The sequence below is a fragment of the Manis javanica genome, chromosome 5 (genome assembly GCF_040802235.1).
Source record: "Manis javanica isolate MJ-LG chromosome 5, MJ_LKY, whole genome shotgun sequence".
Taxonomy (NCBI): domain Eukaryota; kingdom Metazoa; phylum Chordata; class Mammalia; order Pholidota; family Manidae; genus Manis; species Manis javanica.
In genome coordinates, this window is record NC_133160.1 from 20,236,505 (window position 1) to 20,248,441 (window position 11,937).

Genomic DNA, 11,937 nt, shown 5'->3' on the forward strand with positions numbered 1-11,937 from the left:
GTTTAACCTGGACAGAAGCCCTGGGAAGGGGTAGGCACTGTCTTCAACTACCTGAAGGACATTCCTCCCAGTAGCCTCTATGTAGCTGAAGCACAAGACTCATTACAACATTCCAAGTCTCCAAACTCCTATGCCTGTTAGGACAGAGCCAACTCTGATGCACCATGGTTTTGCCCACCGTTCAGCCAGATCATTTCCCACTCATCCCTCATCTGACTCTGGCTTCCTCTCTGCTCCTCTGAAGAGTCATGTTTTTTCTTACCCAGCACTTTTTCATGCTTTCCCCTACTTCAACTTCGCTTAATTTTTACTTTCAGATATCAGTTCTAGTATCTCTTCCTTAAGAAGCCCCTGAAGAGCCCTCCTTTGGGTTAGGTCCCCAGTACTATAAAGTAGTGAAGAACATGGCCTGACCTTTGGGGCCAGGTTTAAATCGTAGCTCTGCCGTTTATTAACAGTGTGGCCATGACAGTTACAATTTGGCCAGCCTCCGCCTCAGTTCCCTCAAGCGTGAAGTGGGATACTGACAGAACCTACTTTAGGGTTGTAATGAGGATTACATGAGTTAATACAGATCTTAGAATAGTGACTGGCATACAAGTACTTTGCTAGCTACTACTTCTATTGTTACTTTTGCTATTGCCACCCACAGCAACCTGAATGTATGTACCCTATTTTTCACAACTATAATTAATAATGTGATGTCTGATTCTTCTGCTAACCTGTAAGCTCTTTGAGAATAGAGACTGTTTCTCTTGTTAATCCCATATTTCTAAGTCTTGCACATTGCTTGGCACATAGTACTGAATTAGTATTTGCTGAATGGAAAGAAATTAATCCCTGTCTACTATGCCCCAGAAGACAGGAAGCAGTTGCAGGAGTGATACATTCTAGATTTCGTTCAAGAAAAATTTTGAATGGGCTTCTTCATGAACTGTCTGCCAGCCAATTAGCAGTATAGTAGTCCCTCCTTATCTGCACTTTCCAGTTTTGGTTACCCGTGGTCATTTGCAGTCAAGAAGCAGATGATCCTCCTCCTGATGTATCATCATCAGAGGAACAGCAGCCCAACACTACATCCTACATCACAATACCCACACCATTCGCCTCAATTCATCATGCAGGCGTTTCATCCTCTCACGTCATCACAAGAAGAGTACAGGACAATAAGATATTTTGAGATAACTTATATTACAATATATTGTTATAACTGTTCTGTTTTATTAGTTATTGTTAATCTCATACTCTGTCTAATTAATAAATTAAACTTAATCACAGATATATATGTATAGAAAAGAAACAGCATACATAGGGGTTGGTACTATCCATGGTTTCAGGCATCCACTGGCAGGCAGTCTTGGAACATGACCCCGGCACTTAGGGGGAGACTACTGTAATCACAAGGCTAACAGTAAGTCCTACATCTTCTGCCTGTACTGCCAGATTTAGTCTGAACTAGAATTCCTTAAGAAAAGCATTATTGTATCTATTTCACAAATAAGAAAACTAAGGACCAGCATACCTTGCACAAAGCCAATCTTGGACTGAAAACCAACTCTATCACTATTTTTGGAGAATGTTGTAGAAGTGATGCCCACATTAGGGGTAACCCAGAATCATTCTTCTATGAAAATTAATTCTATTTAAGTCCTGGGTGTGTTAAATAATCTAAAGAATGTGAAAAGCTCAGAGAGGAAAAAATAGCGGCGCGAGTAGGGTGGCAGAAATCTCCTCCCAAAACCATATATATTTTGAAAATACAGCAAATACAACTATTCCTAAAAAAGTGACTAAAACATACAGTACACAAGCCAGGCTACATCTGCGAGAACCCAACATCTCACAGAAAAGGGTAAGACAGAAAGCCGTGACCTGGAGGGACCCAAGCACTCCCCCTACTCTAGCTCACCGGCAGGAGGAAAAGAATCACAGTGGGGATGGAGTGGAAGCACAAGACTCCTAAATAACCAGCCCTAGGAATCTGCCCCGGGAGCACAGACACACATTGCATGGTGCTCTGGATATCAGAGGAGCAGAAAACCAAAATCTGAGACTGAGACTGGGAACAGGTTCCAACAGCCGGCTGCCCCGGGACAAAAGAAAAGCAGGCACTTTAAAAGTCTTAAAGGAACAAAATCGCCCTGGCACACTCAGCCCAGCAGGCCGGAAATGTTAAGGAACTTCAAGAGCCCTAACCCCTTGGTTGGCAACGCAGCTACAAGGCCCCTCACAGTGATAAGCAGCCTGCCGTTCCTTCCCCTCTGCTGCACTGCAAGCAAATCTGCTAACCCACCATTGCTGCAGAACAGCCAGGGAGCAGCACCACCTACAGTAACCACACAGCTTAACAAGAGGTTACTCGCTGCGCACAGCTAATAGGCCGAGACCCAGAGGCTGCTCCCGGGGCGCAGTTGACCAGCACAGACAGAGGAGATGGGCACGGAGACAGGGAAGCAAGAAGGGGCCTTGCTCTTGCAGCAGACACACACACTGCTGGTCTGCGACCCCCACCAGTGCCCCAGGCCATCCTGTGGGCCGCCCAGCCCACAGCAGCCTGGGGGATTAACACAGAGGCTGCTCCTTGTGTGCAGTTAACCGGCACAGACAGCTGAGACAAGGCAAGGTGACTGGCAAGCAGGAAGGGACTTTCTTCTCTCAGCTGATACACATGGCACTTGCCGGCGACCACTCCCAACACCATGAAAAGGCAGAAGTACCTTGTTCACTCCAAAATCCTTCAAACACCAAAGAGAGGACTTGGTGAGATGGAAATCACCAATCTCCCTGAAAAAGAATTCAAATTAAAAGTCATAGGCATGTGATGGAGCTACAGAGAAATATTTCAAGAGCTAAAGGATAAATTTAGGTAAGAGATAACAGAAATGAAACAAACAGTGGAAGGATCTAAGAGTAGACTGAATGAGGTGGAAGAGACTGTTAATGGAATAGAAATTAGAAAACAGGAATACAGAGAAGGTGAAGGAGATAGAGATAAAAGGATCTCTAGGAATGAAAGAATATTAAGAGAACTGTGTGACCAATCCAAAAGGAACAATATTCACATTATAGGGGTACCAGAAGAAGAAGAGAGAGAAAAAGGGATAGAAAGTGTCTTTGAAGAAATAATTGCTGAAAACTTCCCCAAGCTGGGGAAGGAAATAGTCTCTCAGACTATGGAAGTCCACAGAGCTCCCAACACAAGGGACCCAAGGAGGACAACACCAAGATATATAATAATTAAAATGGCAAAGATCAAAGACAAGGACAGAGTATTAAAAGCAGCCAGAGAGAGAAAAAAGATCACCTACAAAGGAAAACCCATCAGGCTATCATCAGACTTCTCAGCAGAAACCTTACAGGTCAGAAGAGAATGACATAATATATTCAATGCAATGAAATAGAAGGGCCTTGAACCAAGAATACTGTATCCAGCAAGATTATCATTTAAATTTGATGGACGGATTAAACAATTCCCAGATGAGCAAAAGCTGAAGGAATTTACCTCCAAAAAACCGTCTCTACAATGTATTTTAAAGGGTTTGCTATAGATGGAAGTATGCATAAGGCTAAATAGATGTCACCAGAGAAAATAAAAGCACGGCAAAGAAAGCAGACCAACCAAATACTAACTAAATGCAAAATAAAATGAGCTATCCACAAAATCAGTCAAGGGAAACACAAAGAATACAGAACAAAACACCTAACATATAATGTGGAGGAGGAAGAAAAAGAAGGGAGAAAAATAAAGAATCATCACACTGTGTTTATAACAGTATACTAAGTGAGGTAAGTTAGTCAGTTAGATAGTAAAGAAGCTGCCTTTGAACCTTTGGTAAACATGAATCCAAAGCCTGCAATGGCAATAAGTACATATCTATCGATAATCACCCTAAATGTAAATAGAATGAGTGCACCAATCAAAAGACACAAGAGAAAGATAATGGATAAAAAAGCAAGACCCATCTATATGCTGCCTACAAGAGACTCACTTCAAACCCAAAGACATACACAGACTTAAAGTGAAAGGATGGAAAAGATATTTCATGCAAACAATAGGAAGAAAAAAGCAGGTGTCACAGTACTTCTTTCAGACAAAACCGACTTCAAAACAAAGCCATAAGAGACAAAGAACATTACAGAATGATAAAGGGGTCAGTGCAACAAGAGGATATAAACATTATTAATATCTATGCACCCAGCACAGGAGTATCTACATATGTGAAACAAATACTAAACAGAATTAAAGGAGGAAATAGAATGCAATACATTCATTTTAAGAGACTTCAACACACCACTCATTTCAAAGCACAGATCAACCAGACAGAAAATAAGTAAGGACATAGAAGCACTGAACAACACACTAGAACAGATGGACCTAACAGACATCTACAGAACTCTACACCCAAAAGCAGCAGGATACACATTCTTCTCAAGTGCACATGGAACATTTTCCAGAATAGACCACAAAAAGAGCCTGAGTAAATGCAGAAAGACTGAAGTTCTACCAACTAACTTCTCAGATCACAAAGGTATAAAACTAGAAATAAACTGTACAAAGAAAACAAAAAGGCTCAGAAACACATGGAGGCTTAACAACATGCTCCTAGATAATCAATGGATCAATGACCAAATTAAAACAAAGATCAAGCAATATATGGAGACAAATGAAAACAACAGCACAATGCCCCAAATTCTGTGGGATGCAGCAAAGTCAGTTCTAAGAGGAAAGTATATAGCAATCCAGGCCTATTTAAAGAAGGAAGAACAATCCCAAATGAACAGACTAAATTCACAATTACTGAAACTGGAAAAAGGAGAACAAATGAGGCCTAAAGTCAGCAGAAGGAGGGATATAATGAAGAACAGAAAAGAAACAAATTAAATTGAGAAGACTTAGAAAAAAATTATTGAAACCAAGACCTGGTTCTTTGAGAAAATAAACCAAACAGATAAACCTCTAGCCAGACTTATCAAGAAAAAAAGGGAATCTACACACATAAACAGAATCAGAAATGAGAAAGAAAAAATCACTATCAACAACACAGAAATGCAAAGCATTATTAGAGAATACTATGAAAAACTATATGCTAACAAACTGGATAACCTAGAAGAAATGGACAACTTTCTAGAAAAATACAACTTTCCAAGACTGACCGAGGAAGAAACACAAAATCTAAACAGACCAATTACCAGCAATGAAACTGAATCGGTAATCAAAAAAACTACCCAAGAACAAAACTCCAGGCCCAGAGGGATTCACTACCGAATTTTATCAGACATTTAGAGAAGACATAATACCCATTCTCCTTAAAGTTTTCCAAAAAATAGAAGAGGGAATACTCCCAAACTCATTCTATGAAGCCAGCATCACTCTAATACCAAAACCAGGAAAAGACACCACAAAAAAAGAAAACTACAGACCAATATCCCTGATGATCATGAATTCAAAAATAATCAACAAAATATTAGCAAACCAAATTCAAAAATACATCAAGAGGATCATACACCATGATCAAGTGGGATTCATCTCAGGGATGCAAGGATGGTACAACATTTGAAAATCCATCAACATCATCCACCACCATCAACAAAAAGGACAAAAACCACATGATTATCCCCATAAATACTGAAAAAGCAATCGACAAAATTCAACATCCATTCATGAAAAAAACTCTCAACAAAATGGGTATAAAGGGCAAGTACCTCAACATAATAAAGGCCATATATGACAACCACAGCCAACATCATACTTAACAGCGAGAAGCTGAAAGCTTTTCCTCTAAGACTGGGAAAAGACAAGGATGCCCACTCTTCCCACTTTTATTCAACATAGTACTGGAGGTCCTAGCCACAGCAGTTGGACAAAACAAAGAAATACAAGGCATCCAGATTGGTAAAGAAGTCAAACTGTCACTATTTGCAGATGACATGATATTGTACATAAAAAACCCTAAAGACTCCATTCCAAAACTACTAGAAATAATATCTGAATTTCAGCAAAGCTGCAGGATACAAAATTAACACACAGAAATCTGCTGCATTCCTTAACAATGAACAAACAGAAAGAGAAATCTGGAAAACAATTCCATTCACAATTGCATCAAAAAGAATAAAATACCTAGGAATAAACCTAACCAAGGAAGTGAAAGACTTATACCCCGAAAACTACAAAGCACTCCTAAGAGAAATTAAAGAGGACACTAATAAATGGAAATTCATCCCATTATCCTGGGTAGGAAGAATTAATATTGTCAAATGGCCATCTTGCCTAAAGCAATCTACAGATTCAATGCAAACCCTATCAAAATACCAACAGCATTCTTCAATGAACTGGAACAAATAGTTCAAAAATTCATATGGAAACACCAAAGACCCCAAATAGCTAAAGCAATCCCGAGAAGGAAGAATAAAGCAGGGGGCATCTCCCTTCCCAATTTCAAACTCTACTACAAAGCCACAGCAATCAAGACAATTTGGTACTGTCACAAGAACAGACCCATAGACCAGTGGAACAGAATAGAGAGACCAGATATTAACCCAAGCATATATGGTCAATTAATATATGATAAAGGAGTCATGGACATACAATGGAAATGACAGCCTCTTCAATAGCTGGTGGTGGCAAAACTAGACAGCTACATGTAAGAGAATTAAACTGTATTACTATCTAACTCCATACACAAAGGTAACTCGAAATGGATCAAAGACCTGAATGTTAAGTCACGCAACCAAAAAACTCTTAGAAGAAAACATATGCAAAACTCTCTTGAATATAAACATGAACAACTTCTTCATGAACGTATCTCCACAGGCAAGGAAAACAAAAGCAAAAATGAACAAGTGGGACTATATCAAACTAAAAAGCTTTTGTACAGGAAAGGACACCATCAGTAGAACAAAAAGACATCCTATAGTATGGCAGAATATATTCATAAAAGACATCGAAGAGTGGTTGACATCCAAAATATACAAAGATCTCATGCACCTCAACAAACAAAAAGCGAATAATCCAATTAAAAAATGGACAGAGGAGCTAAACAGACACTTCTCCCAAGAAATTCAGATGGCCAACAGGCACATGAAAAGATGTTCCACATAGCTAATCATCAGAGAAATGAAAATTAAAACCACATTGAGACATCACTTCACACCAGTTAGGATGGCCAACATCCCAAAGGCAAACAACAAATGTTGGGGAGGATGCGGAGAAAGGGGAACCCTACCACACTGCTGGTGGGAATGTAAATTAGTTCAACCTTTGTGGAAAAGAGTATGGCGGTTCCTCAAAAAACTCAAAATAGAAATACCATTTGACCCAGGAATTCTATTCCTAGGAATTTACCCTAAGAATGCAGCAGCCCAGTTTGAAAAAGACAGATGCCCCTATGTTTATCACAGCACTATTTACAATAGCCAAGAAATGGAAGCAACCTAAGGGTCCATCAGAAGATGAATGGATAAAGATGTGGTACATATACACAATGGAATATTATTCAACCATAAGAAGAAAACAAATCCTACCATTTGCAGCAACATGGATGAAGCTAGAGGGTATTATGCTCAGTGAAATAAGCCAGGCAGATCAAGACATGTATCAAATGACTTCATTCATCTGTGGAGTGTAAGAACAAAGAAAAAACTGAAGGAACAAAACAGCTGCAGACTCACAGAACCCAAGAATGGACTAACAGTTACCAAAAGGAAAGGGACTGGGGAGGATGGGTGGGAAGGGAGGGACATGGGGAAAAGGGGCATTGCGATTAGCACACAAAATGTAGGGGGCGGGCACAGGGAAGGCAGTATAGGACAGAGAAGACAAGTAGTGACTCTATAGCATCTTACTACGCTGATGGACAGTGACTGTCAGGGGTATGTTGGGGGACTTGATAATGGGGAGAATCTAGTAACCACAATGTTGCTCATGTAATTGTATATTAATGAGACCAAGAAAAAAAAAACCTAGAAAGTCATCTATAACATGAAGTATTCATTCATCAAATATTTGTTGAATGCCTACTATGTAGCAACCACAATTTTTGGTGTTAAAAGATACAGCAGGAAACAGACTAAAACCCCCAACCTCATGGAGCTTACATTCTAGTGGGAATTAAAAGATATCAACCAAAATAATTAAGAAACATTATCACATTAGAAAGCAAAAAGTGCCATGGAGAAAAATAAAGCACAGAATAGACATCTGGGAGGAGCTACAAATTTAAATATAGTAATCTGTGAAGGACTAAGAAATAACAATATTGTGTATTGACATGAGGGAAAAGGAGCAGGTCACAAAGATATCTGGGATCCAAGAAGAAAAGCAAAAGCAAAGACCCTGAACCCAGAGTATACTAGTGTTTTCTTACATTAGCCAGGAGGGAAGTATAGCTACAGTAAGCAAAGGGTGAGAAGTAGGGGCGCGGCGACAAGAGATAGCAGAAGCCACTTCCCGAAGGCCTTGCAAATCACGGTAGGGACTCTGTCTTTTACTAAGCGAGATGAGAGCCACTGGAAAGTTTTGAGCAGAGGAGAGATTTGACTTACATTCTACAGGATCACTGTGTTGAGAATAAACAATACTGTGTTAGGGCTATGCAGAAGCAGGAATCTAAAGAGGGACAACAGGAGACTATAGCCGTAATCCAAGTGAAAAAGATGCTGGTGGTCTGAGCCAGTGAGGAGGGGTTGGAGTCTGGCTAGAATTTAAAGCTAAAACCAGAATTGCTAATGGATAGAAAAAATGTGAGAGTCGTCAGGATATTAATGCTGAATCCCCTCCCCAGAGCCTTGTGAACATGCATATACTCAATATGTTAAGATCTAGTCAAAGACTATGACTAGAATTCTCCCAGCTAGACTATAAATTCCCCTAACACAGTATCTGTGTCAGAATCCTCATCTTCCCACCTCACATTAATGGTAACAGTAACTTTTTTGGAGAAAATGTGAGCACTTAATATGTATCAGGTATGCTCATACTTTGCATAGTGAGTCATTAAATCCTTACAATATCCAAATGAGTGCAGTTTTCAGACCAATAAATGGAGGCTCAAAAGTAGTTACCTGAGTTACATAACTAGTTACAGAGAAACCCCAAGCAGTTTGAATCCTAAGTTTGTTTTTTAACCACTGTATTATCCTCAACTTCTCAAATAATGGAGCAGTGAGCGACTGACTTACTCACTGTTACCTTGGGAGAATTACTTCCCTTTTCTGGGATTCCGTTTTCCCATATAAGTACACATTTCCCAAGTTGTGAGAAGAATACATTAGGTTCCATCTTGCACAGAGCCCACTCAATAACTAGCAATGCGGTTAACTTTACTGAATAATTACTTAGTGCCATTCACTATGAGATGCACGGAAATTACCTCATTTAATATACAGCAATTTAAGAGGCAGATAATGTGACTAACCTATTTCTACAGATGAGAAACAGGTGCAGAGGGGTTAAGTAACTTGCGCTGGGTCACATAACGAATACATTGCCAACTAAAGTTTGCACCAGGAGAATCTAACTTCAGAATTCATGGTCTAAGCTCCTAGACAGAAGTTACTGGTTTTCTTGCTCCCTTTTACTACAGATTAAACTACGGTTCGAAGACGAACGATTTGGCCAAAAGCTCACTTTTAGGCCGCCTGGCCCGGGAGCCTGCGCAAGTCTAATGAATGAGTGAAGCCCGACCTGAGGTTAACCGCGGCCGCGGTCCCCCAGCTGGGCCTCGGGAGGACCCGCAGTCCGCCCGTAACCCACCCAACTCATGGCCCCGCTCCGGTCGCCGGCATCCCCACCCGCTCCCACGCCCCCAGTTAGACCCCGGACTCCAAGAGAGCCCGAGTCCATGCCCGTGCCCCGTAGGGAATGGGAACCCCGCCCGGCCGGCTCCCGACTGGCGAGCACTAGCCTCCCGCGGGCGACGGCCCACTCGCCGAGGCGTGCAGGCTACAGGGCCTCGTCGTTGGGCCATGCAATGCACAACGCCTCACCCGGCGGCGCCATTCCTCCGAGCAGATCCCACCAGGGCCCTATCCGCCGGCTGACTTCCGCCCGCGAAAGTGGTTCCAAGAGCACGCCAGAGGGGACGCCAAGGACTCGCGGCAGGCTGCGCGCGCTGGGATGGGATCTAGGCACAGGTCAGTGTCCTCCGTCCCGCTGGACCGGGCCGCTCCCAGCAGCAGCGGCCGGACTTCCAGTCCTCGCGGCCGAGGGTCCCGCGGCCCTCGCGTACAGGCCCGCTTCCCCACCCCGCGCCTCTCTCCACTTGGAACCAACCGCTTCTCAAAGGTCTTATTCCGGCGCTATCCGGACGCGGTTGGACTAGGCTTCGGGGTGGGCCCGAAACGGGGCCGCCTCTGATTGGCAGATCCCGTTGATTGGCCGACCACTGTGTCACTCAGTCGTCTCCCTGCAGCCCGGCCAATTTTAAAGGAATGGAAAGGGGATCCGGTGGGCAGGAGTGAGCAATATTGAAGCGCACTGTTTGTTTTTGTTTTTTCCTAGGAAATCGTGGTAGTTCCCTCCAGTGATTGTTTCGGTTGCTAATAACTAACCCTGAGACGTTTTATCTGATCTGAAAAGCATTTGTGTGGATTCAGTGATTCCTCACAATATCTATCAGTCCAATTTTACAGACGAAGTAACAGGCTCAAAAAATGGAAGTGACTCATCTAAGAACTCAGGAATAACTAACCTCAGTTACTGAGCGTTTGCAGAATAGCCCGACAGTACTAAGCGCGCTGAGGACAGCATTTCATGCACTTTCACTTTTCTGTGATGTGTGTACTGTTATTCCCATTTTATAGAGAAGGAAACAGATTTGAACGCAGGCGGTCTGACTCCATAATCTGTTTTAACTATTATGGACATAGAAAGTATGCTCAATATGGTGACTCTTACTGTCATTATTAGTGTCCCAAATAGTATTTTCTGAAATAGGGGAGAGTCTGTTCTTTCTATGGCTGGTACTGTGCTGTTCAATATGGTAGATACTAACTACATGTGGATGTTTAAATTTGAGTTTAAGTGACTGAAAATTAAAGATTCAGCTCCTCAGTTATGCTAGCCACATTTTAAGTGCTCAGAAGCCACGTGTGGCTAGTAGATATCATGTGGGACAATGCAAAATCATAGAACATTTCCACTATCACAAGAAGTTCTGTTGGACAGTGCTGATCTAGAATATGTAAAGAACTCATCCAACTCAATAATAAGACAACCCAGTAGTGTGCTGGAACCATCTCATCCTGGCTTGGTAGAGTACATGTTAAATTGATCAGGAATTTTGCAAACTGGTTGTTAAATGCAGCTATGTAGAAAAATTAAATTATACAAACTTAAAATGAAAATTAAGTATATTGAAAACTAAACCCATCACTTCTTGATTATTTTACTACCTTTGCCATTGTTTATGCTTTTGTGATGGCTTATATCTAATTTTTTTCTGTAAGGTGGAAATATTTTATGATATCATGCACATCTCTTCCCAAAATTGATATTGGTAGCTTGATTTTGGCTACAACTGGAATATTCACACCATATAATTAGCATATGCTATAAATCAGGACTTGATTTATTGCTTTGTCAATGTCTAAGTTTAATGATGGAGAAAATATTGAGATTAAACTTAGAAGTGTGTCATGTCTATAGACTTTACATTATGAATAACACAAAAACTTGAGGAAATATTCTTCTAGTATTTGAAAACTATTATCCAATTCAGGAAAGAGGTTGCTTCTGAAGTTTCAGTTACATCTTACTCGTTTATATAAATGAAAGTATTGATGAGCATTCACTTAAGAACTAAGGGAGTCTTTTAAATACTTGCCAGCATACCAGTACAGGCAACCCAGTAAAAAAACATGAGCAAAAGATTTGAATAGACACTTCCTCAAAGATATACAAATAGCAAACAAGCACATAAGAAGATGATCAACATCATT

At 41.1% G+C, this 11,937-nt stretch overlaps 1 protein-coding gene across 3 annotated transcripts in view; it reads right to left on the reverse strand.

Annotated features, from left to right (window-relative positions):
• Positions 1-10,281, reverse strand: part of RPN2 (ribophorin II) — a 72,281-nt gene extending 62,000 nt beyond the window's left edge. For 2 of the 3 annotated variants that reach the window (XM_073236627.1, XM_073236625.1), the window contains exon 1: positions 9,985-10,281. In XM_073236627.1, coding sequence (XP_073092728.1) covers positions 9,985-9,997 — 13 coding nt within the window. In that variant the 5' untranslated portion in view covers positions 9,998-10,281. The remainder of the gene's footprint in view (positions 1-9,984) is intronic. The other variant, XM_073236626.1, reaches the window with a different exon arrangement.
• Between the last annotated feature and the right edge of the window lie 1,656 nt (positions 10,282-11,937).